The sequence below is a fragment of the Myotis davidii genome, unplaced genomic scaffold, assembly GCF_000327345.1.
Source record: "Myotis davidii unplaced genomic scaffold, ASM32734v1 scaffold44, whole genome shotgun sequence".
NCBI lineage: Eukaryota > Metazoa > Chordata > Mammalia > Chiroptera > Vespertilionidae > Myotis > Myotis davidii.
Window position 1 is genome coordinate 3,879,314 of NW_006299705.1, and position 26,875 is coordinate 3,906,188.

A 26,875-nucleotide genomic window follows, 5' to 3' on the forward strand; every position below is an offset into this window, starting at 1 on the left:
ATCTTGGGGAAAGGTCTGGAAGTTGCCCTGGATGAACTGCTGCTGCCCTGGTTGCAAGTCTGGTGGGGTCCCTAAGAGTTTAGGAGATGCATGGCTGTGGAGAAGGAGAGAGGGAGGGGAAGGGGTGGGCATGTTCCAGGGGAGCAAGAGCACACACTAGGATCTTTTATTTATTTATTTATTACTGATTTTTAGAGAGAAGAGCGGGGGGATAGGGAGAAAGAAAGAGAATCACAAATGTGAGAGCAGAACCTTAATCAGCTGCCTCCTGCATGCCCCCTACCAGGAGTCGAACCTGCAACCTGGGCATGTGCCCTGACCAGGAATCAAACCAGCAACCTTTTGGTGCATGGGACTATGCCCAACCAACTTAACTACTCCGGCCAGGGCACGACCTTCGTTTTGAAGGGTTTTAAAGGCTAGACATTTAGGTCTTAGAAGGGTATCTCAATAGAACATTCATCAGTTTTATGCTGTTGTACCAAAATGAGATTTAGTCTCTTAACTTCATCTGTCCTTGGGTGTGGTTGGCAAATGGCACTATATGTGGTTTTTTTTAATTGGACCTGTTGTTGTGATGTAGTCTTATTCCTCCTAATAGTAAATGCCTCTTGCATTTTTCAGAAACCCCTACAAGTAGTTATCCTCTCACGCATCAAATATTTACTGAGCAGCTAGTAGTAAGTGCCAGCCCATTGCCGGCACGGGGGTACAGCAGGGAAGGAGATTAGGTAGGTCTTTGCTGACCCGAAGCTCAATTCTAGTGGAGAATATAGACTGTAAGCAAATAAACAAGTGAACAAGTTCAGGTGATGGCAAGGCTGTCTCTGGCTTCTGGCAGGCAGCTGGAGAATCTGGGTCCGGGAGCCTGGGGAGGAGGAGGGGAACATGGTGTGCAGTACTGCCACCTTCTTTTCATTGGTGGGACTGCGCCCAATTTGGCTCCATCACCTCCATCACTTTCAGGGTTTTGAGTCCCTTTCCTTTCTTGTATCTTTATATGGATTTAAGTCTCAAGTTCAGAGAGGTGGCCTCCAGGTACCATGAGGCAAACGCCACCTGCACCAGAGCCAAAGAGGTGTAGATGTGAGCCAGGGTCTAACGGTGTGCTAATTATCCTGTTAGTAATTTCACTACTTGATCTGTTTAAAGACAAAGCCTCTTGGGAAATTAAAAGTAACCGCCAGCGTGATTGAGCACCTATTCTGTGCGCATTCAAGTCTCACAACAGGACTGGGTGGCACTGCTGTTCTCACACCTGACAGAGGAGAAACGGTGGGCCCCAGAGAGGAAATGCTTGTTCAAAGACACAGGGGAAGCTGTTGGAGGAGCTGGGATTTGAACCCACGCAGCTTCCCTCCAGAGGCCTGTGTTTAATGCCGTCTCTAAGGATGATGACTGCTGTTAAGGTGCTCTTATCTGTGTGTTCCAGGTTTTGCTGATCTTTGCCAAGGAGGACAGTCAGAGTGATGGATTCTGGTGGGCCTGTGACAGAGCCGGTTACAGATGCAATATCGCCCGGACACCAGAGTCAGCCCTTGAGTGCTTCCTGGATAAACATCATGAAATTATTGTGATTGATCACAGACAGGCTCGGCACTTTGATGCGGAGGCTGTGTGCAGGTACCTTCCTTAATCTCACATGCTTAGTCGATGTCCACTTAGCCTGAAATGAGTTCATTTGGAGGTGTCTTTAGTTCCATCTCATATATTTCTAAAACATGTGTTGATGTTCCTAAGCAGTATATTCAGCTTTCTGTGGTAAAAGCTGTCGCTCCGCCTATAGATTTATCACACCTTTTCTTTTCTTTGCATCTGAGTTCCGATGTAGTTAGAGGTGTGAGCTGGGTGCTACTGAAAACTGCAGGATTTTCCCCTGTGAGTTTTTGCTCATGTTTCACACACAAAAAAATCACATTAAAATTCACACAGTTCTTATTATACAGATATGGTTTGGATGTAAACCAGATACTTTAATCTTCATTATTCTGCACCAAAATGAGCATCAGAAATGTGTGAAATATACATTTTCCCCTGCCTGACACAGATGAGTGGATCCTACAGCAGTCACAGGGCGAAGGCAGCCACTTTGCAGCTGGAGAAAATCTTCCAGGGACCCACACCCCCCCCCCCTTGTTTACAGAAACGCTTGCTCCGGGAGGAAACGCATGCCTGATCATAAATAATCGCAGCCCTCAGAGTTCACGCTGGATGAGCCGATCCCTTCAGCAGAAGTGGAATGCTTTGAAGCGAGACAGGAAGGGGTCACTAATTAAATGCTGGGCCAGGGCGGACTCCAGTTACATAGGGAGCTGGAATTTTCTTGAAAATAGTCAATGGCGTGAAAGGTAGGGGCATGGCTTCTTAGAGCCTTGGGTACCCTGCTGAGAAATGAGGGGAAGCTTCTCATCACAGGCATCGCTTTGCTAGTCTCTGACAGTTTTCTGTTTCCCAAAGAACTTTTTTTAAGGAACCTATTTTAAAATGTCTTAGTGGTCTCAAGTAAATTTATCTTCCTGCATAGGAATATTTGCCTATTTATTATGTATATTAATAAATAAAATGTATCATAAAATATTTGGAGGATATTTTTAGTGATTAGGAACATTTCTCCTTTTTAAATGATTTTCAGGATAGAATTGGGTCCTTGGTAATTACGTATGTCTTCTTTCCCTTGTCTTGACTGATTTTGTGGTAGAAACAGCAGTCCTTTGTGCATACAGAGATTGATTTAAGATGAGATTCTGGTGTAAAAAGAAGGAATTAATAGGAAGAATTCTTTTAATTCAGGCACAGACCCATTTTAGCAGAATAGCATTACAATCTTCCTGGAATATAAAGACATGGAGTTCTGTTTCCTAACAAATGTATGTCTGTCTCGGCGGCACAGAAAAGCAACGGGAGTCTGTGCAGTGCAGAAGCCGGTGCACGCCTGCTGGTGTGCTTCCCACTGTCACTGTCACGTTGAGGGCGCCCCGACTCCTGACTGCCTGACTGCCAGGACGTGGTCCCTAAGATGAGCTGGGGACATGCTCCCAGCGAATGTGCACTCTATTGTCATCTGTGGTCCAGGATCCCTGGCTTTTGAGCTAGACTGGATCTTAACACACTTCCTTGGACCCCTGCCCTGTCGGTCCCCAGGCTCCCCCTTGGTCCTCTCAACCCGGAAGAGGTCCAGGTGCCTCTGATCACACCAGCTCCTCTGGAGGACTGAGAGGGAAGAGGGAAGCAGCCGGAAGCAACCCCCAAACCGGAAGCCAGTCTCAAAGAAGCTAAGTGTGCTCCAGTCCGGTTATGTTCATAGCAGAGTTTGAGCCTCCTGCCGATGGCCCACCCCTTTGAATGTAGCCCAGGAGGCACTCTGGATGCCTCATTGGGGAGGAAGAGCCTGAAGGAAGGTGAGAAGTGCTTGGTGTTTCCTGAGATGAGCGCTCCCCTCTGAAACACTGTGCAGTTTTTTTCATTAGGTGCTAACTGGTATTTCTGCTGAGAATTCAACAGGCTACTAGGTAGAAAATACGGGCAGCGTCACTTCACCAGGCCTTTCCTGTGCGCTGCGTGGGGAGTCGCCTGTGCTCACATTGGAGGCTGTTGGTGACTTATTCCTCCTGCCTCACAGGGCGTTCAGACACTGTCTGCTGTTCAGCTATTTATGCACCAGGGGAGCCCGCACTTCCAGGAAGACAGCAGCTGGTCGTTTTCTCAAGCCTTCTACCCTCTCAGAGGGAGGCCTCAAGGAATAGGAAGTGGGGAAGGTACATTTCTGAAAAAGGTTAGGAAATTCTGGAGTTGAAGAGGATCAAGCAGGATGAGCTGGCTCTCCCCGGGAGAGCGGTAGTACAGACATGTTAACATGGAGCGGACCTGAAATCCCAGCAGCTAGAAAGAAAACTAATCCAGGTGGTTTCACAGATTATCGGGAGCAGCCCTGATGCTTCTGTTCGTGGAGGTGGTGGCTCTCTTTTGAGCCGTATTGAAATACCCAGAGGCCAGAGCAAGGGGATGGGTCAGAGCAAGCATTCGTATTTATACCAAGATTTGAGTAGGTGGCACTTTATTAACAGCTCACCCAGCCCTGGTCGGTGTGGGTCAGTGGTTAGAGTGTTGGCCCTCAGACCGAAGGGTCTCCGGTTCAATTTCTGGTTAAGGGTGTGTAGGTTCTCTGTTAAGGTTGTAGGTTCCATCCCGGCACCCAATGGATGTGTCTCTCTCACGTTGATTATCCACCACCACCCCCCCCGCCCCACCTCTCTCTCTCACATTCTCTCTAAAAAAAAATCAATGGAAAATATATCCTTGGGTGAGGAAAAAAAAAGTTCACCCATTTCATGACCCCTGACCAGAATGATCCAGAATCTGAGCTGTACCATTCAAAACACATTTCCTAAGAAGACTCCCCGACCTCTAAAGTCTACATCCCTACGTGTTTTAATCCCGTTACGTTCCTAGGGAATAAACTAACTATATGCAGGTGGTGATAGTTGCCATGTTGCAACATTTCTCAGCCCCAGTCCTTTAAAGTATTGGAGGACAAACAAGGGTACAACTGGGAAATCGGGGTGGGTGTGTGCACCATTTAGTACATTTTAGTCTGCATTTGTATAGCCAGCTGTCAGCAAGCACTTTCATTTTTCTGAACTAACTACTATTTTAAAAGAAAAAAGATCCAAACCAATTACCTCCCCAAGTACAAACTGATAACTAGAGAATTGTAGGACTGCCAGTTTTTTGTGTGGTTTTTTTTGCAGAGTGGAATTTCAGTCAGAAAACATGGAATTTAAGTGGGATTTGACGGTTTTTGAAGTGGAAAATTGGCAGATCTGACCTATTGGATAATTGCCTGGGAGTTAAAAAAAATTTTTTTTTAATAACACAAAGATCCACAAGGACATCTTTCTTTGTTGTCTTTCACATGGACTTTTTCTGTTTCTTGTTTTTTTTAGTTTAATAGACTGTTTATTAAAGAAGTTTCAGGTTTACAGGAAAATGGTGCAGGGTACAGACTGTCCCTACAGCTCCTCTATACCCCCTACCTCCAGTTCCCTTATGAACATCTGGCACTCACGTGGGCTGTGTCACAGCGTTTTTCAGTTACAGTTGACATTCAATATCGTGCTAGTTTCAGGTGCACAGCATCGCTGTTCTTTCGGGGAAGATTCGAGGTGCCGTCTTCAGTGTGAAGCGCTTCACGTGGATTCAGTGGAGCGAAGCCGAGGTCACCTGGTTTGACTTGGCACCTTCTGTTGCAGGTCGATCCGGGCCACGAATCTCGCGGAGCACACGGTGATCCTCGCGGTGGTTTCACAAGCGTAAGCTCACCTCCCACCCCTGCTGGAAAGCGTCCCGTTCTTGCTGAGACATTTGTCTGATGTCATCCAGTCTCGGAGCTGGAAAAACAATGGGCATGTCCTTGGCCCCACAGCAGCAACCTTCCATCTTGCTTTGGGAGCTTTCTTTGTTTTGCAAGTTTCTGGAAATATTGAGGTTTTCTCCCGGTCATATCGAGTTGCTGCTGCAACGTACACATCGCAGGAAAAAATGGTTACTTCATTCTATGCTGGAAATGACTGCAAAATGTGTGAAGGAGGAGATCTGGAAAGAACATGATTCCAGCTTATCTTTTTTTTTTTTTCTTTAAGGAAAAGAGATGGGAGAGAGAAAAAAGGATGCTTGTTTTTCACTTAAGAGGAAACAAATGGTAGCGTGAGAACAAAGAGGCACTAAATCCACTGCAAGAAAAGGGATGTGCAGTTTATGTTTTGGGGCAGTTCTGTGGCTAGGAGCAGGACTAGGATGCGTGCCAAAGCTGGAAGGCAGGAAAGAGGAATTAAGCTGTAGGTATGAGATTGTGGGATGAGAAGCGGCTCTGCTGGGTTCCTTGTCTGAAATGGCCAGCACTTAGAATGAAAGATCTAGAAGGGAACAGTTGTTTGTACAAGCCACAGTGGTTGGAATCTTTGCAAGTATCAAATGTTATGGTCAAGTAATGGCCATCATTAGCTTCGGGGAGAATAAAACCTTAATTAGGGCCCAGGATCCCTGGACTGGGACCCATGTGGCAAATGGCACGGATTCTGCAAGGAAGGAGTGGACAAGCCAGCAACCCCGGAGGGTTTAGGCCCTCCCCCAGCCAGCCCGGGGCAGGGGAGAGCTGAAATACTCCATTCCAGAGCCATGTCCTGGCTTCAAAGTTTTGGCCTAACCAAAGACTTCTACTAACCTGAGGCTCCTCACGTCTCTTGTTCAGAGCTGTGTCCTTTCACTGTGAGACCTGCCACGGGCTATGGGCAAGGGAAGTGCAGAAACTGTCCCCAGTGGTTCCTCACCACTCGCCACGCTGGGGGGCGATGGGGCCTCGAGGGGAACGAGGAGGAGGAGAGCGAAGATGCGCAGTCGTCCTTGTTCAGCCCTTTGGCTTGTGTTTTATCTGTGGGGACGCTGAGGTCCTGGGCATGGACACCACATGGGCACCAGGCCCCACAGCGTTCCCCCAGTTCTGAGTTTGTCCCGCTCAGCATATGACTTAGAATATTGTTAATACCTTTAGAGACCATTTTGTGCCCGTCCTGATTTATCAGTCCACCAAGGGGAACCCCGAGTTCCAAGAGAAGGAGCTAGGGAAGGCGACCCCTCCCCGCAGGGCGGGCTCAGCTACAAGTAACGCCCCAGATAAGTACTAGGGTTTCCTTTCCTGTGTTCTATCTGCTCCTCCACGCAGTCCCCTCTATTCCATTCTCCTCCCCTGTTTTCCAAGGTGTATTCTCCACGGTACTTGCTGGCTGTCTCAGGGAAACCTTTTCTCTGTCGTGATGGTGCCAGCCTTGCATGTCTCGTGATAACCCACACCTCGTACTCACACTGAAGTTCTGAGACCCCACTGTAGACTCAGAACAGGAAACCTTCCCATGTAATCAGTTTTTGTTTTCTCTTAGCTGCGGCAGCTTAAAATGCCCATTGCCTTCCTGGAGTTGAGAGTTGGACCCAGCGAGGTCTGGGGGGTGGGGGGTGGGAGTGTGCTTTTAGAAGGGTTGGGGACGGCAAAGAGGACAGTAGTCTCTGGGATGAGCACTGCCCCTCCTTGTCCCTCCCTTGGTGGGACTGCCCCATACCCTTGCTCCAACTCCAGCGGCAGCCTCGAGTGGAGAACAGCCACTCGCGTGGACCTGCTGCCATGCTCTCAGGCACGTGGCTGGAGTTTTCTCTCTACCATTTTGTTCTTTTTACATCTGGACGTCAGGTGTGGGAGTCAGGGTCCTTGAAGGCAGGTGTACCCGTGGGCACACGCTGGCCAGGAAGTCACTGTGAGAGCCAGCGCCATGCTCGCCTCATTGCTCTCTCCATGTTTCGGTGTGAGGAGCCCTGGTTTGTATCTGTTGAGTGACCACCTTTTCTGCTTTTCTGCAGATCGGGCGACCATGAAGAGGCCTCAGTCCTCCCTCTTCTGCACGCAGGCTTCAGCAGGGTACGTAGTCACTGACCGGCACCTTCCTCTGGTGCAGGCACCTCTAATCCTAACTCTCCCAGCACCGCCCAGGCCAACATCCATGCATGACCCTAAGCCCCAGGGCCGAGGAGGGAGGGAGGGAGGGAGGGAAGGTGAGAAGGGGGAAGGGAGGGAGGAAGGAGCTGTTCTCATGGGATGATAACGGGCAACTGTTAGTTGGACGTCTTTTCCTTTTTCTCTCTTAACTTCATATATCTTAGCGACTGATACGTAATGACATAAAAACACATCTTAGGTCAAAATCCTGTCGTCCCAAGGTTCTCTTGTTTAGTCCAGTTGGCTAGATTCATCGTGTGATTATGTGTAGGTGAGTCCACTGAGTGGGCACCCAGGCCTCGTGTTGGTCAGGGCTGGTCAGAGCGTATGCCCAGGGCCAGGCCCAGGACGGCCACTGTAGCCTGTGAACTCCTGCTTTAAATCCTAAGTTATTTGAGTGACTACATGAATCAAACTGCTATTCAACTTAATAAAGAAGATTGATTACTGCAAGAAGACTTACCAACAAACTAAACGCAGGCTTCCCTGGCATCTCCAGGTCTCTTGATGGGAGGAATCGGAATCTCAGATAGATGGAGCCCTGCATCCTGTCCTTCAAAGAGGGACATTGCCCGTGCCCGTGAGCTATGAAAATTCCTTTGGGTGCTTTAAGGAATGGTACCCTGCAACCCCTAGTTTAAAAAACAATCCCGTCTTTGTGGTAGACCACAGAGAAGCAGAAATTGAGAAATCACCATGTGCAGCAGTTTTGTGCTTTGGTTGTTTCCCGCGTCGGTGTGGAGCAGCGTGCTCTGTGAAATAGTCAAGTAGGGCAGCGGTTCACACGTGTCCTAGGAATGAGTGCTTCTCGTTAGCGGTATCACTCACCTAGCTTTCTTCATGTCTCAGAGGCCGCCATTTGGTTCTGAAGGCTGTTCTCCATGCTGTATCTTAGTGAGAGTGCAGAACAATGCTTCAGAGTTCTGCAAAAGGAATGTTGGTAGAGAAGCCTAAGACTTCTTTTCTTCACTTACAATGATCATTTTCTGAGAAATAACCTAAAATCACCAGGTCTCATCGGGGTGCAGTGGGTTTTAGGTTGAACACAGCCCAACATGGCCCTTGACGTCTTAGGCGGGACCTCTTGGAGTGTGAGCACGCAGGTTCTCCTCACCCCCTGGGACCGCATTACTAAGGACGCCGGTGACACACTGTGGGTGACATCCTCCAGGCCCCCTGTAGCTGCTGTCGGATGTCCTTTGGGATTTCGCTTTCAGTTCAGTGTTCCTGCCTGTGACTGGTGTAGATTGTCATTTGGAGTGATGCTGGGAAAGCACCAGGCCCTCTTTGGGTGCAACGTGATTAAGTAAATTTAGGAGGGAAGCGGTCCATCTTTCCTTTTTCCGTGCTCTGTAACCTGTCTGTGCTGCTCTAGAAGGTTTCGTTGCCCTCTGTCCGGATATGGCGATGCTTTCTGCCGTCAGCATTGCTGAATAAAACCCATGGTGGGAGCATGAAACACGAGGCCTGTCAGGGACACCTGTGTTCTTTCGTGCTGGTCTGATCGAGGCCTTTGCCGGCCAGGTCAGGGTGCCCCCACAGAGCTGAGGCACTTTCCAGGGAAGCACATTGCACCTACCAATGCTTTCCCGCCTGAGTTCCTGTGAAACAAGATCAGTGAGATTACTCTCCTGGTGGCTGCCCTCCTTTTTTGGGCAAAACCTTGTCTTTGGCAACACTCTACCCAACCACCCATCCAACTATGCCAGCGGTTCTGCCTTCCGTGAGGTGGTTTTCCATCTCTGAGTTGTTTTGATTGTGTGAACTCATCTGGTGAGATTCAGCCTGTGTTGCTAGCCGATTGGCCAGTGCTTCAGACTCTGGGTCCCTGCGTAGGGATCCAGGAACAAACTGTGCCCTGGATATTCCACAGCAGCTCCCTGAAGCCTCTCACTGCGCGTGAGGGGCGGCTGCATGCAGCTCCGTGCACTCCGAGCCTGTTCGAAACCAGTGCCTTTGCGAAGGGCGAGTGCAGCTGTTCTTGTATCAGCCTCCGAGTCCTCCCTGGAGCGGCTTCCTGGGGAGAGATGGACAGCTAAGATTTAGTATTAGTTCAGCTCCGTTCCGGGCAACTTATTTCATCCTCGTCTGCAAATGAGAGGCTGGATATTGTCTTCCTTTTTGCAGAAGAGAAAGCAGGTGAAATAACTTTGCCAGAGCTCACACTTGCTGCAAAGTCAAAATGCCAGCTCCCTGCTGGGCCCACTAAAGTGGTGTTTCTCAAACTGTCTGTGGGCCTAGTGTGGTGAACGCTCTTAGCAGGTCTTCCTTGGCAAAGGTTTCTGTGGTCAAGTCAGTTTGGGAAATCAGTGAGGCCTCCTCCCCCTCCCTGCAGCCCTGAGCATGCACAGCCCACGTGGGCAGCACGGCGCCCGGGCCTCCTGAAGCTGCAGGGCCTGTGCTGAGGAAGCAGGCCCCATTCCTGCAAGCGGGCCCAGGAACCCGAATTTTCAACCAAAGGCCCAGGAGAAGGATGTTGAAGTTGGAAGACCACCGCTTTTCATTCACTCAAATCATTTCAGAGATAGGGGTTCGCTACACTCTTGAAAAATCCCCTAAAGATAAGGCACTGGCGTCTTCCATTACCTTTAGTCCACAAAACACCAAGTACCAATTATGTACACAGTGCTCCAGTGTTTAGAAACCATCACCTACAGAAAGCTGTTTGTCACTGCAATGGGAGTTCTTAGGCTTAAAGAAAAGTAAAATATAAAAAAAATCGTTTCTTAGGAAGGAAAGTGAAAATGTCACATGGAACACGCACACCACACTGAAAGCCCAGGGGAATGAGCCAGGTGAACAACAGCTGGAGCTTGTGACACTGTCAGCGATTTGGGGCTTTTCCTTTATGTTTTCTGTACGTTGCACACTAAAATTAACGTGCATTACAGTTATAATTAGACATAGACAAGCGTGACCCGTCCAGAAGGTCATCCTGAACCCAGCATGTTTAACTTCACCAAAGAAAGGGAAAGTGTTTCCTTCCTGTGTGTGTTCATGGCAGAATCCCCTTTCCTCCGCCCCTCCCAGCTTCCACCTGCAACGGTGGGGACCCGTGGCACAGAGGGTCGGGGCTTCAAAGGTGCTCCCCAAGGAGAAGCCAATCACACTAGAGAGCGGAAGTGTGTGTGTGGGTGTGTGTGGGGGGGGCGGGGGGACGAGGGAGGAGAGTGCAGTGGGCACTCAGAAGATGAGGAAGGAAGCGAAGAAGGGCCTCTCCCCTCGAGACCATTCGCAGTGTGGCACACACCAAACACGTCCAGTGTTGGCTTTTAGAAGACTTTTATTTTATTTTTTTATTCTTTATTGTTTAAAGTATTACATATAGTATTACACATGCCTCCTTTTCCCCCCAGTGACCTCTCCCTGCCCCCTCCCCCACCCCCAGAAGACTTCTACGAGTGCAGTATAAAGCACAGGTGTTTCTGCAGTTAGCAAGGTTGCGTTTACTTTCCTGTCAGTATTCATCATGAAGTTTCCCACCTTTGTTACAAAGAGGGTTAAGCATACAGTAGCCCATGCTGTGCTTAAACAAGCCTTTGAAACACCTTGACAGCTGTTTGATTTCATCTTATCCACTCGTTGTCTTATGTCACTGAGCAACTTGGGTAGGGAAAACTGTTAAGCTTCTTTATTTGACTCTTGAAGAAGTAATTGCATCTGTCTTACGTGTTATATTTGCTTTCTTTTCAGAGATTTGTGGAGAACAGCAGCATCATTGCCTGCTATAATGAACTGATTCAGATAGAACATGGGGAAGTGCGCTCGCAGTTTAAACTCCGGTATGTAGCCCGACAAGACGGGACCCGGGGTGGCAGCTCTGGAGAGGAGCCAGGGTCCTGCGCACAGGCTTCTGGCTCAGTCACAGGGACTGTGAAGTCGTTAAACAAGTAACGGTAGCCAGTGCAGCAGAATCTAAACTGAGAGCCCTTTGTTATTGTGAAACAAATTAGAAGCATTTCGTATTTTGGCAGCATTTCCCACTATTTACAGCAGTGTTAAAATTATATCCTGGGAAAAGTACGGTTTCATTTTTGTGCAATTAGGTCGAGATTAAGAGTAGCCTTTCAGGATTACTTTCTACTTACCACTCTCAACATTTGTAAATTCCTCCATGGGTTGTTATGGATGGGGCAAACCAGTGGCCGTATTTATTACGCTAACCATAGTAACTGCTATGTAACCGCGATAGCGATTTCACGAAGCCCGTTTGAGGCCTCCAAGCATGAAGTATCTTGGAGAGGCTGCTTTCAGGTCTCTAAGCAGGTATAGGTGCTTTAAAAGCAGGCTGCTCTCTGGTCCTCGCTTCTGGGATGGGGTTGTCTGAGGGTCTGGCCAGAGCTCTGGGCCTGGGGCATCTTGGAATGCCAAGGGCCTGGCTCATGCCTGGTCTGGCTCAGGCTCCACTCCAGGATATTCTCAGGACCCTGTTTTTTCAACTTGCCCCCGCCCCCCCACAAGCAGAGAAAGAGCAGCGGGCTGTGGAGGCTCTCCCCAAACTATGGTCCTCAGTGGCTCGAGGCCCTAGGATGCCAGAAAGCCCCAGCCTGGCTTCCCCCTCTGGCCAACTGCAAGGTCAGGAGGGCTTCAGGCTCAGTGAAAAGTGAGAAGGCATCTCACGGTAATGCTTATACTTTTCATCTTGACGACTGAATTTGCATGGAAAGGGGGCCAAACCCTTTCAAACTTAATTTTTCTCGGACATTCTCAGTCTCCTGGGAGTAAAATGTATTGGCGTAAACCCACAGAGGCAGGTCCTTCTGGGGCTCACCTGGGCAGGGACGCTGCTTTCTGGTGGGTAGAGAGCGTTAGGAAACAGTCACTTTCTTAGGTGGGAAAGTAATTCAAAAGAATCTCAGACAGTGGAAATTTAGGTATTTTAACAGGTTTTGGTGAGGAATATTGCCAAAGACTTTTGAATATGTAAATAATTAAATCCCTTGGTTTCTCCGTATCCACATATTTGTTAGCTTCACAGAACTTCCTAGAATTTTTCAAGAAAAGCACATTGCCTTTATTTCAGAAATTTATGATTTTTATTATTGTGCATTGATGGTTTCTGTTCCTGGAGGTCCATACTGTTTTTAATTGAGGGTAAAAAGGCTTTGTGCTTTAAAAAAAAAAAAAATGTTTCCACAATGAAAAGAATTAGAAAAAGAGTGTTTTCATCTGGCTTAAATCTTTCACTGCGTCATATCTACAAAAACATGAACAGACACCTTATTGCTTTGATAGGTAATTTTCTCCTTTTACTTTAAGTAATTGCGTTTTCTTGGGCAACATTAAGTGTGATGGCACACGCCAGACGTCAGAGTGGGTGGGCAGAGGTAGAGCTGGCCGCTTGAACTAAACATCTCCAGCCATCAGCACGAGGGCTTACAGAAAGGGCTTCTGGTTACGGTGCTAATGAAATCTGCGTAGAGCCAGGGCCTTAACAACTCTTCAAGGTTCATCAGACTCAGACCTTGGCAGAATTCTGAGACCTAACCCTGTGCAAGTCCCAGGACTTCTCCCTCTTCACTTTCCTGGGGGAAAGACTCAAGTTCTCAGTACAAATCAGTGTGCGGTTGGCGAATGGACTTGCCTCAGCAGGCAGTGGCCCAGAAGCAGGGCTTGCCCAGCATATCCATCTCCTGACCCCCACCCAGCTGAAGCTTGGCTGGCAAAGAGCCTCTCTTCCCAGCCATGAGCAACCAGCATGAGAGCGGCCCCCCAACCCCAGCCCCCGTGTGAGGAGGGGCATGAGGGTCGATGTGTGTGTGGTGGGGGAAGACAGGAGTTCTCCACCAGAGAAAGCCAGAGGAGGGCTGAGTGGTCTGCTGCTTCTGTTGCTTTTTGGCTGTTCTGCCTCAACTGTCTCCAGTTCCCTCCCCTTTTTTGGAGGAGTGGGGTGTGCCCAGGGTTTGACTCTCCCTGGGTCAGCCAGATCTGGGTCCAGTGGGCGGGGGCACAGTGACCCCAGACCATGACCTCCCCCCTCCCTAAGGCATTCAAGGACCTGTAAAGCCTCTACCTGCACCCCAGAGGCAAGCAGGCGACTGTCACTCGCTGCTGACGAGAAAACGAGGCTCTTTATTATACAATCCAGAATAATCACAGTCTAATTATATAATGCTTCCCCTGCAATTCCGCCCCCAGCTGCAGCTAAATCTGTGGCATGACTGGCATTCTGCAAGGACGGTCTGTGCTGCAGGGTGGGGTTAGGTGTTGAAGGGGCACCTTCCCGTCGGGTCTTCATGTGTGGTAACCACACTTAACCACGGGAAAAGCGAGGGTCACGTGAGCAAACAAAACCTGTCTCGTTTTAAAATTCCATTTTATAGAATAACTCTTAAAAACAGGAGAGCTACATCTCGTTTCTGAGAGTATTTGATGAACTGCTTTCTAGAACAGAAGAATTCATGAATGGGGAACGCCGAAGGAAATGGGGGTGAATGATGGCCATTTCTCTCTTATCCTTACGCATCTTCATTATGAAGACACTATGTTATCCAAAATGCAGATAGGATTTACTGCTTATTGGGAGTTGAAGCCGATTATACTAAGGCAAGACTAGCTGTGTGTCATCACCAGTCTGATCTCTGTTATCCGGGAGTTACACCCAAAGCATGTTTATTTTACTCCAAGTCTTACGAAGGTAGCAGTCCTCAGTTTTAGAAACATCAGTTTCTAAAAGATGGGCAAAACTTTGTATTCTGTGGAACCCTGCATCTCTGTTATGAATGGACGTTCACAGAGAGCTACCGACACGTGGACTCCGCATGACCGCCTGGCGTCACAGGAGAAACCCAGCTGTGAAGGCTTCGTGCACAGCCCAGCTGCACTGCTGCTCAGGAGGGTGCCGACATCGACCCCATGCTGCCTCCCTCCCCGCTCGCTTGCTCCCTATCCCTCCCAGACCCCTGCTGGGATGTGGCTTTGTGTTCAGACTCTACCAGCCACCACCTTGTGAAGTCCTACCCTGTTCCAGGTGGCCTGTGTGTGTGTGTTGAGTAGATTCCAGCGTACCTTTGGTAGGAACACAGACTATGGAACCCAGCCACCTCAACCACAGTTGACGGAGGAAAACACTGAGAACCAGGGAGAGTGGATAAGATTGGTCACAGCTCCCCAGTGTGTCGGCTGTAGCGCTGGAGTAGAATCCAGGTGTCCTGCTTTCAGTCTGATGCACTTGGCTCCTCTCCACCACTCCCATCCCCCATCCCCACCCCCAACACACACACATCTCTACACCACTGTGCTGTCTATAGACTTCATGCCCAGCCTCTCTAGCACTTGCCTTCCCCTCCGGGCCCTCCAGGGCCCTGAAGGAGGTGAGGGGGAAATGGTTCCCTCGCCTGTACTCCAGGGGTTTCCGCACCCACGTTACTTTTCCTTGTGCTGCTTTTTCCAGTTTGCCAACTCCTTAACCTGAAGGATACAACAATCCACTTGAGGCACAGAGTTACAAGGTTCCCAAGAACAGAAAGTAAACGAAGCCAGGGCTCTTCTGCATGAAGAGCGTTAATAATTAATGTAAGGAATTAAATTCCGAAATTCTCAGAACATGATTCAAGTCGATTACCTCATTTTGCTGCAGGTTTTTTCAAATAGAACCATCCACCAAATTGGTTTAAACACAGTCCAGGAGTGTGTCTCACCGATATCCTTTCACCTGTTCCTAACAATTTGCTTTGTCCATTGGGCATTATATTTATTGAAGATCTTATGCTTTGCAGATGATCATACAGTGAATGTTTAATAGATAAATTTTGCAGATTGGAGCTAAGATCTTGTATAAAGAAGCCTCTTGAACTGACAGAAACGATAGTACTCGGAAGCACCTGTTTGCCCACCTAGTTGAGACACAGGTACTTTAAGAAAACCCTTGGGCAAAAGAGGAATTTATCATTTAATATGTGTAGAGGGATTTATTACATAAAGTAGGTGAGAGCTTAGTTTTGCAGCTCTCACAGTTGAGGCATTAGCCCTGGAGAGTGTGCTTTGACATCTAACTTCTGGGGACCAGGGACCGCTTGCCTGTGGTGCCGAGTGGGTTCTGCTCCAGGCCCCTGGGAAATACTTCTGAGTCTTGCTCTTCACGGGAGGCGGTGCTGTATCAGCGAGGGTGACACTTTAAAGTCCTCTTTTATTCTTTTGCTCTTATTTTAAGTGACATTTTATTAGCGTGCAGAGATGCTAATAGGACAGTATACAGTTCAAATTAGGTAGCCTGGAGCAATTTCAGTAAGAAAACTTACTGCACTTCTCAGGAGTCTCAGGTTTATATCCTCCTCCGTTCACCCACATCACAATTACTCATTTTACTCACCCTCACACACAGCGGCTACCTCAACCCCTGCAACTATAGAAACGTGTCGTTCATTGGGCTAAAATCCTTCACTCCCATATAAGTTACCTTGCTTGGTATTGGTTTGTTATTTCCGTGCTTGGTTTGATATTTCAGGGATAATCATGAGAAAAAATAGATTATGATTCACCTTTCACCAACAGCCTTTGAAAACCTTAGAGAACAAAGAAATCTGACGGTGGGATCTTAACAAATAACAAGTGCCATATGTTGAATTCTTATATTGTCCCAAGTACTTTGAGAAATGCCTCACGAAACTGTTCTGATTCTTATAACAACCTATAAAATATGTGTTGTGTTCCTCATGTTATAGATGAGGAAACTGAGAGTCAGCCAACATAAAAAGTTCTCCAGGGTCCTAGACCTGGCAAAACACGGAACCAGATTTCACCCGCTCTGTTCTGCCCTGTGCCTGGTAAACAGTTCAAAACAGGATGGCAACGTTAGGCGCCATTATGAGTGGAAAGAATGAATAACAATTTTAAAGTTTATTGTACAAAACATCCATCCAGTAAATCAGCATCTTTTATGTAATGGATAAGAAAGCCGTCACTGGTATTCTTTAAACAGCCCGTGCAAATAACAGAACTTTAGGAACTCGTCACATACTTGCTGTTAGATAGTAACTTACTGTATTTGGAGTTGCTCTAGATTTGAAAGAGTTAAAATTCCTTCCAAGAACTGAGAAATTTAAAAACAAAAAAAAAGAACTGAGAAATTGAAATGATTTCAGATATTCCAGATAACCAGCCAAGGTCACCCAGAAAACTGCCCCCTCGAGAGCTGTGTAGTTGCCCAGGTGAGGGGCATCCCACCATGTCTGCCTTGCAGCGGGCCAGCGGGAGTGGGTGAAAGCAAAGCACTAGAAAGGCTTGTTTATTTGAGGTCACAAAAAAGGGGATAAAGTGTTAGTGCCTATTGCAGGAGGCCAGAATACCCCAGATCCAGTTGGGACATAAGTGTGTTTTCTTAACGGATGGCAGCGTGGTCAAGGAGAGCATCCTGGGTGTAGAACAGAGGGACCTAGAAGATGGTCCCTTGCACCCTCGTTCCCCTGTGTCAGTGCTAAGGTTTCATTCAGCATGTAGGTAATTCATTTTATTTTTTTAAATATATATTTTTTGTTTTAGAGAGAGGAAGGGAGAGGGAGACAGAAACATTGATGCATTTACATCAATAGGTTGCCTCCTGCACTCTGCCCCCTTTTCCTCCCCCACTTGGGATGGAGCCTGAAACCCAGGCATGTGCCCTGACCAGGAATCAAACCAGTGACTTCTTGGTGCATGGGTTGATGCTCAACCACTGAGCCATGCCAGCCAGGCTGTAGTCATTTTATGACCCATGAATATTTTGCTGGTTATACTTCTTCTCTTTGTATCACATACATGAAAATATATGCTGCTGTTGATTCATTTAGTTTGAAAACCTAGGTTTTTGTTTGTTTTTTCCTCAAAGCAGTATCGGAAGGTATGTTGCTTCAATGAACCTGAGGACCTGTTTACTTTGATAAACTAACAGATGAAGTGCTGATGGTTTTACGGTAGAACTAACATTGATCTTTTGCAACTTGCAGGGCCTGTAATTCAGTGTTTACAGCATTAGACCACTGTCATGAAGCCATAGAAATAACAAGCGATGAGCATGTGATTCAGGTACGGGGACATTTTTTATCTTTAGATATCAAAGTAGAACCTTTTAAGTTTGAGCCACCCTTTTTCAAGCTCTTTCCTTTTAATTCTCACACTTTAGCACATTTTCTTTGGAGAAAGGAACACCGAAGTATTCAAAGAAAACTGATAGTGTGGGCTATTTCCCAGGGGTCAGTAGGAGAATAAAGGGGACATATGTAATACTTTCAACAATAAAGATTTTGTTTTAATTTTTTTAAAAAAAAACCTTATAGACTTAAGCTAAGAATTAGATATTTAATAAGAATAAAATTGTATTCAAATCAGAGCCTGTAATTTCTTTGACAGAGGTGGGCTAAATTCTTTGGACCACAGAAGTGTATCAGAATTGTAGAGTAAAGGCTTATAAGTGCTTATGGGAACAAAATATTTTCTTTTTTAATTTGTCAGTTACAGTTGACACTTAATATTTTATATTAGTGTCAGGTGTACAGCATAGTAGTTAGATATTTATATAATGTACAAAGTGACCCCCCATAAGTGTACCACCTGACATTATATACAGATATTACGACATTACTAAATTCCCTATGCTGTACGTTAATCCCTGTGTTTGTTTTAACTACCAATATGTACTTATTTTTTTAATATTTTTATTGATTTCAGAGAGGAAGAGAGAGGGAGAGAAAGAGAGAAACATCAACAATGAAATCGAATCATTGATTGGCTGCCTCCTTCATGCCCCCTACTGGGGATCGAGCCTGCAACCTGGTCATGTGCCCTTGACCAGAATCGAACCTGGGACCTTTCAGTCCGCAGGCTGAAGTTCTATCCACTGAGCCAAACCAGTTAGGGCCCAATCTGTACTTCTTAATCCTTCACCTTTTTCACCCAGTCCCCAGCCTCCTTCCCATCTGGCAGCCACCAGTTTGTCCTCTCTGTATCTAGGAATCTGTTTCTTTTGGGAACAAAATATTTTCAAGGGTGTTCACTTATTTATAGTTGGTATTCTAATAAGGCACTCTAATGTACTAAAATCAGCTTCCTAAGGAAATGTGTATAGTTAGTAGACAAGCCTTTGTTGAAATTACGTTGTTGTATTTGTTGGAAACCAAGGCATTTATACTTAAAACACACTCTGAAATGCAGGCTTTCCTCTGATGGCCATACCTGGTTTGCGTAGGGGCACTGAGTGTGAGGAACACGTACTCCCCTCAGTAGACATCAAAGTCAGTGTTCAGCACAGGGGACCCATGGCAGACAGAGCCCACATTTGCTCTCCTGCATACGCCCCACTGCACGTACAGACACACCTGCTCTCATGCCGAACCTATGACATCAGCACCCACCACACCTAGGCCGGTGGTCGTCATGTTCATAAGGTATCTCATTTCCATGCAGTAACCCTATGAAAGAGACACAAGTGCCCCATTATACAGATGGGGAAACTGAGGACCAGCAAGGTCAGGAACTTACCCAAGGAAAGCTGTGGTCATAAATAGGAGAAGCAAAATAGGTAGCCCTATCTTTCTGTCTCCAAAGCCTTTCCATGTGGTGTCCTGTTTGGCTGAATGCATGGGAGTGTTTCTTGAAATGGATCTGAAAGCGTCCTCATCTCATTGGCCATTTCTGCTCTAGACCAAGCACACCCCCACCTGTTTCCAGACTTGAGCAGTCAGGTCTCTTCATTCGCTTTGCACCTCCCTGTTTACAGTGGGCAGCTGGGGGTGACCTCAGTAATGAGGAGAAGGGGCTCCCTGCTCTCTATTCACCTTCCCCACTTGTAACCTAACAGATGGCGCTTTCATAGCGTCCTTCATCCACAGTGGGGACCTGGTGGCGGGAAACGCTGTGCCTCTAGGAGAGGTAACACGATAATGCTGTCAACACGATAAGGGCTGAGACGGTGGGCGCCTGGACAGGGGACTATACTGACTGCAGTTTTTGGGGGGGAACCTGTCAGGCCCCTTTAAAAACCTACCAGCCCTCTGAGGATAACACAAGCGCGAGGAGGAGGATGTGGACCAGAGCATGTTGTATGTGAGGGAACTGGGATGATCTCTGTGTGTGGGTTTTGAGATGGTGCTGGCGGGCTCTTCCAGCAGGTCCCCTGCATCCCAGCAGGCTTTCCTTCAGGCACCCCCGAACTGACCTGTGCCCACTTCCGTTCACAGTATGTCAACCCAGCCTTTGAAAGGATGATGGGCTACCACAAGAACGAGCTGCTCGGGAGAGAGCTCGCGGAGCTGCCCAAAAGCGACAAGAACCGGGCGGACCTCCTCGATACCATCAACACATGCATCCGGAAGGGCAAGGTGGGTGGCACTAACAACAGCCCGCACACGCCTCCCCAGCGCACTCGCCTTTACTGTGGGTTTTTATGTCTCATCGTAAAGATTGGCTTTTTTCGTGATGTTATAATTAAATGAAGCATGTTTATGTTTGTAAAATGAGTTAATTTTGGATATCCAGCAAATCTGGGGCTTATGATGACGCTAAAGAATCTGGCAGTTTTGTCTAAGGAAACACCATCCTTTGCATGAATACGCCCCACCTGTCATTCCTGGAATATCATTCCCACCTCTGCGCCGATCCCGCCCATAGAGCTGATATGTGTCAGCTTATCCAGTGTTTGGGGACTAGATGTATTTAGTGTCCGTGTTCACACGTAGGCCCAGTTGTCCTGTTCCTGTCCTTTGTCACCCCAGCTCATAGAGAGATGGCCTCCGTCTCCCTGCTGCACCCATTGGTCCCGTAGATGAGGGCAGTGGTGCAAACGCAGCAGCGTCTTCCTTCGAGCCCTACCCCCAGGGCGCGGTGCTGTCCCAGCCAGAACTGCCTCGCATTTTCTCCTGAGCACTTGGTGCTTTTTCATATGTTATTGCTTTCATCTTGCTTTCATGGATCTGAAGTAGTTAGATGACCATTGTTTTCATTTCATGGGGGGCCATTGTACAAACATAAAGTAGTTTGGATGATATATGATGCCCAGAATTAATGTTTTGAAAATTGGGGCAGTGGGAATGAGAAAGAAACAGGACATTGGCAAGTCATCCAAAATACCCGCCAGAATACTGCCCCCTGGTGGCCCGATGTGCGTGCCAGTGAGCCACCTGTGGGGGAGGCGGGGCGGGGGGAGGGGAGGTAGGAAAAGGCTGCAGAGAAGAGGCCCAGCTTCCGATGTAACCACTCCTCCCAGAAATCGCAGAGGTGCCACAGGTCCCCCCTTGAGGTCACCGGGTTCTTCATCCCAGCCAGTTCCCCAAGGTCCAAAGACAGCAGGGTCTCCACACCCCCGTTTGCCTCTTTATGGAAACTGCCAGGAGGCAGAGTAACCCAGAGAAGTCGTGGCTGGAGGCCCCATAGACAGTGGACAGGTGGAGGGCTTCGTTGCCACACCCCCACTTTCTCACGTGGGCACAGTGGTTAGAATCTCCCAGCCTCAGTTTGCCCACCTGTCAGGGAAGGATGATAATCTCAGACCCGGGTTGTTGGGACGGTTTTGAGAAAGACCTCGTAAAAATCCCTTGACCTGGTGTCACTGCACCCGTGGGGCTGAGCGGGAGCTGCGCCTACAGGTCAGGCATCCTGGGGCCCAGGCGGGCAGCCTGGTGGTGGCCACGTTGGTCCTGTTGTGTTCATGCCTCGTGACCATGCGCCTTACACAGCAGCATCGCTGCGGGAGCGAGAACGGAGCGGTGTTCTGTGGAAGGCACTGAAAGCGCTGGGAATTAGTGGCCCAGTTGGATAAGACCCCCTGTAGGAGCAGGTGCTGGCCTCCACAGGAGGACTGTAAGAGCTCTCTTTCTCCACGTAGGAGTGGCAGGGGGTTTACTACGCCAAGCGGAAGTCCGGGGACAGCATCCAGCAGCATGTGAAGATCACCCCAGTGATTGGCCAAGGAGGGTGAGCGCAAACTCTTGAACTCTTTCAGTTGCGGGCCGCGTGGGCGTATTGAACTGCAGGGTAAGCGTTAGACCCGCAAGCACAGGAGGGCTGGGCTGTACACAGGTATGCCAAGGCCACCTCCAGCATCTGGTAGCAACCCCCAGGCATGGCTGTCTGTCTTCTCCTGCTTATGGTCTTTATGGAGCATCACCCAGTAGCCCCCACACCCGAGCATCTGTGATTCCCTCTGCCCGCTGCCCTCTGAGGGAGCTCGGTTGCTAGGCTGTCCACCTTCACATCAACAGCAAAACCCCTGGGAGCAGACTGCTCTCCCTGGGGCACCGGCCTGGGCTGGCTTTCTCCGGCCGGCTCAGGGCTGCTCCAACTCGGGATAAAGGCCTGGCGGTCATGGTTTCAGAGAGAAAGACGTGTCTGATCCAAAGCCGAGGTTGATCTGGTTCCGTTTAATCTCAGATTACCAGAGAAGCCTCATCACTGTGGAGAGAGAAGGCGAATACGCGATTGCTTTCCTCCCCGAGTTGAATTCTCTGAGGTTTACGTAGCCAAACTGGCTCCCCTACCAGCATGTCCCTGAGGAGCTTTTGGAAGCCAGCCTGGAGGCCGCACCAGCTTCAGAGTCTAAGGGACGCGCACCGTTGTGTGAAGTTTTGGGAAAAGGAAAGGTGGCAGTTATGGTGCCAGTAAGAGAGAGGCGAGTCCTGCTTGTGCCCCTCTGACTGCCCCAGTCCCTTGCAGCTTGTTGTGCGACTAGACAACGACAGTCTATAAAGTCAGCAAAGTGTCACTAGGTTGTCTCCCCTCCAATTTCCTGGGTTAGTTTCAAAAGTGCTCCCCTCAGTTCAGAGACCACCACCTCATGCTTCCTGCCATCGTGCTTCAGTGTGGGTGGTGGGGTGACGGGCAGTCTGTGCCCCCCCGCCCCCCCCGACCGCAGAGAGAGGCCCCAGACGTTCTCCTGCGCCCACGGTCCTCTGTGGCCCTCCCAGCAGTCCCTGTTGTTACCATCATCCTTATGCCCTCTTTCCGAAATTGAAGCTAACATCCACTCTGTGTGTGTGTGTGACCAGGATTATTAGGTAACCAAGGCCGAGGAGACATGCCACTGCTTGGTAATGTCTGTCAGAAGGAGGTTTTCTGACCTTTCTGATGTTACAGATAAGAAAGAGACGTTCTTTTGTCCAGACAGTGTCATTCGGACCCCCCACCCCCCACCCCATTGTAGGCAGTGAACTGTCAGAGGAAATTCTTATTAAAAGTAGGGAGATATTTTTACCTCTTCCTGTTTTATGACATTCATTACAGGATAACCAGCATTTTCTATGCTCTCCTCAGAGTTCTCCAGAGAAAACTAAACGAGAGAGAGAGAGAGAGGGGGTGGGGGGGAGGACAGGGAGAGAGGAGAGGAGAGGAGTCTCACTACTGTGAAATCTAACACAGCCCTCTGGGATTCCTGGCTTCACTCTCCGTAGAAAATCTACCCTAAGCTGAAGTCCGTGCAGGGCTGAGGCACCTGTGGTCTTTTCCTGGTCTGTTCCATGGTAATGAGCAAGACCGCAGGCTGTTGTGGGATTCTGTCCATGACCTTGAAGTAAGAGGATTTTTCTCTGCCCGAAAAATGCCATTGTTATGATGACCGTGCTGTGTAGAAATATGGAATTAAATATAAAAATAGCTGCCCTGAAATTTGATCATTGTCCAAATGAGTCTTTTGCGTTCTATATAAGTTATAAAAGTATCAGCGTCAGCAGAATAAAGCCAGTTTTTTTCTGGAGTGGCATTTCATCCTATCACGGCCCATATGGAGGAGCCAAGCTCAGGAGTCAGTCACCAAGTGAAATGCTCATTCGGAAAATGTCTGGGAGCCAGCAGTGATTAAAAGGGAAGCCCCATTCAGAAGGCGTGTGTGGGCTGCGTGTGAAAACGCATTTTTTATAGACTGGGTTTTGTCTGAATTGTACATCTGCCCTAGAATAGACCCTGGAGTTTTGCTTTAAAAAGTTTCTGTTGATGTTTTCCTTTGCTGATTTGTTGAATCATCTTATATCTGACTCACTAATAACTAATTATTTATGTTATTAGGAAAATTAGGCATTTTGTCTCCCTCAAGAAACTGTGTTGTACCACTGACAATAATAAGCAGGTACGGTACCCAGCTTGCTTCATTTGCTCTGTCAGCTTGACCACGCATTACATTCTCACCACTGCTCTCTGCTTGTCCTTCTCCATTTCTTATTGTCGTTGCCAATTAAGAAGGTTTTGGGGGAAATTAGGCTCCTTTGGCAGATAGTAAAAAAAAATTCCCCTGCAAGCCTGTGCTACCGTCTTAGTGTTGCACATCACTTAGGATTAACACTTGGCTGTGCAACTCGAGACTGATACCTTTTGTGAAGGCAAAAAATTCTTCCTCCGAGTAAAAACTGTTCTGTTTTTCTATCTTAATTTCTTAAGCAAATAAAAAGTGTCTCTGCGTTTGAACATTTCACCCCTACAAGTTTATATCAAAAACAAGAATCATTCCAAGTTAGTATTGTGATTTTTAAAAAATCCATTACATCATGCAGAACAATCCATTTGAGTGTTCTTCTGCAGTAAAAGAATTTTAATCAGTTGCTTTTTTAAGAACCTTCCTTTGTAGAGACCTTTATCATAGAGGACAACATTGGTATTTTTTTCTTTTTGATTTATGCTTCTAATCCTGGATTATGTGTATTTTCACTTCATGCTGTAAAGTTTGTTGATTGAAAAATACTCAACAATCACTCATTATCTATTTTTGAAAACATACAATGTAGCCTCTGACATAGATGAGGACTTTAAAAGGAGGGACCATACAGCTAAAGGAAACGAAGGACTTCAGGGCATAATCCATTTTAGTGGGACGTGTTGGAGACTAGTCAAATGTGGGATCAGAAGAAGCCTGGCCAGGCAAAGAAGTAAAGTGGGACTCCAGGACCCAAAGGTGCCTGGGTTCCCCCCAGTGCGGAGGGGGTTCCCCAAAGGGAAGTGGGGCTGAGCAAGGAGCCTGCGCAGGGCTGTCAGTTGGAGATCGGCCCCCTGATGGTCCCGTGGACATTTGAGTAGATTGTGGAATGATTGCATAGTTAGCGATTTTCACCACGTGTAGTTACAAATTTTATTCTTGTGATAAGAACTTTAAATACCTACTCTCGAAGTTTGTACCTTCTGATCTTCACCCATTTCATCTGCCACCCACCTCTGGAAACCACCAATCTATTCTCTGTATCCATGAGTTCAGTTTTTTATTTTCTTTTTAGATTCCACATGTAAGTTATATGATATTTGCTTTTCTGTGACTCATTTCACTTAGTCCTCAATGTCCATCCATGTTGTTGCAAGATTTCCTTCTATGTTATGGCAAAATAATATTTATTATGTATACAGGTTCTTGAATAATGTTGTTGGGTTCAATGTTGATTCATGATAATGTTGCTGAGATACCACAGGAGCTTAGCTGCTGTTTCTCTCAATTAGCCGATGGTAAGATTTGTTTTGTTAGATGTTCCCCTAAAAGTCGCAGAACCTATCAGCAATGTTAAGTGAGGACTCGCTGTGTATGTATGGGTGTCTATGCACATACATCTACTACATTTTCTTTAGCCATCTGTTGGAGGACACTTGGATTATTTCTGTGTCTTTGATATTGTAAGTCATGCTGCGATGAACATTTATCGTTTCCTTTGGATAAATCCCCAGCAGTGGAATTGCTGGACCATATCGTCGTTCTATTTTTAACTTTTTGAGGAACCTCCCTATTGTTTCCCGTAGTGGCTGCACCAACTTACATTCTTATCAACAGTTACCATTTCCCCACATCCTCGCCAGCACTTGTTATTTCTTGTCCTTTTGACAAGAAGTGCCTTCGTAGCCATTTTAACGGGTATGAGTTGGTATCTCATAGTTTTCATTTGCATTTTCCTGATGATCAGTGGTGTGGAACACCTTTTCATATACCAGTTGGCCATTTGTATGTCTTTGAGGAAAAATGTCTAATGTTTTTTCACCTCTGGATGGGAATGCACATATGTGGGGGGCTGGTTTAATTTATACATAAGTTTTTCACTGTGCAGGTGGTGGCACTTCTAACTCCTTTGTTGCTCAAGGGTCAGCTGTATTCAGATCCTCTGGACATTGTTTAATCAGATTGTTTGGGGCTTTATTTTTGCTATTGAGTTTTATGAGGTTTTTTTTACATACTTTGTCTATTAACCCTTTACCAGATAAATGATTTGAAAAATTTTTCCCCATGCGGTAGTAGATTTTCTTTTCATTTTGTTGATGGTTTCCTTTGCTGTGCGGAGGCTTTTTAGTTTGGTGTAGTCCCATTTATTTATTTTGGCTTTTGTCTGTGATTTGGGTATCACATTCAAAAAAATCATCACCGAGATCAACGTAAAGGAGTTTCTGTTCTGTGTTTCCTTCTATGAGTTTTATAGTTTCTATAGTTTTATAGGTCTTATGTTCAAGTCTTTAATCCATTGGAGTTGACTTTGTGTATGGTTAAGATAGTGGTCCAGTTTCATTCTTTTGCATGTGGCTGACCAATTTTCCCAACATGATTTATTGAAGAGACTACTTTTCTCCATTGCATATTCTTGGCTCCTTTGTCATAAATTAACTGATCATATATATGTGGGTTTACTTATGGGCACTCTATTCTGTTCCATTGATTTCTATGTTTTTATGCCAATACTGTACTGTTTTGATTCTATAGTTTTCTAATATAGCTTGAAATCGGGAAGTATGATGCCTCCAGCTTTATTCTTCTTCCTCAAGATTCATTTGGCTATTCTAGTAAAATATTCTAGAATAGCCAAAGTAATCATGTGCTTTTTCATAAAATTTAGTGCAACATAAAAATGCCTTCTTAGGCACTAAGAATTTTATCTGGAACCAGGAAATTTTCACAAAGTCATGCAAAGAGGCAAGGCCTTGGAGACCTCTGGGAAAAGGAAGGGAATTAACTTTCATAGGAAAAAAAAATCCTCTCAACAGCAAAGTTTAGACATCCCAGGAGGAGGAATGGGATCATGTGGGAGGTGACCCAGGAAGAGGGAGAAGCACAGGAAATCGTGGCGGCTCTTTACAGACAAACTACTGAAGCCAAGCCCCGCACACGCACCTGCCTGGCGGTGAAGCTGCGCTACAGAGTGTCCCTGCCAGAAAGGGCCAAGTACAGTTCGTGTCGGCAGCCAAGCACAGCTTCCCCACCAGCCAGTTCCCCTCCTCCTCCCTCCTCTCTTTCTCACCTGATGAATGGGCCGCCCAGGCTCCCTGTGCCCCGGCTCCCTGCAGTTTCATGTGCCCTAACTCTCCAGGCCTTCGTGGTCCCGCCTAGAAACATCTCCATCCTCAAGCCCCAGAGTACCTGCTTTGCTGTGCATCATTCCCACCATCATCATGGCTATTTGGGTGCCTGACAGCCCTCTC

General features: G+C 47.2%; 1 protein-coding gene across 2 annotated transcripts in view; it reads left to right on the forward strand.

Annotated features, from left to right (window-relative positions):
- PDE8B (phosphodiesterase 8B) overlaps positions 1 to 26,875 on the forward strand; it is a 194,843-nt gene that overhangs the window by 112,442 nt on the left and 55,526 nt on the right. For both annotated transcript variants that reach the window (XM_015571615.1, XM_015571616.1), the window contains exons 3-10: positions 1,433 to 1,623; positions 5,250 to 5,309; positions 7,405 to 7,462; positions 11,234 to 11,322; positions 17,464 to 17,542; positions 19,693 to 19,833; positions 21,336 to 21,424; positions 23,507 to 23,567. In XM_015571615.1, the coding sequence (XP_015427101.1) occupies positions 1,433 to 1,623; positions 5,250 to 5,309; positions 7,405 to 7,462; positions 11,234 to 11,322; positions 17,464 to 17,542; positions 19,693 to 19,833; positions 21,336 to 21,424; positions 23,507 to 23,567 (768 nt within the window). The remainder of the gene's footprint in view (positions 1 to 1,432; positions 1,624 to 5,249; positions 5,310 to 7,404; positions 7,463 to 11,233; positions 11,323 to 17,463; positions 17,543 to 19,692; positions 19,834 to 21,335; positions 21,425 to 23,506; positions 23,568 to 26,875) is intronic.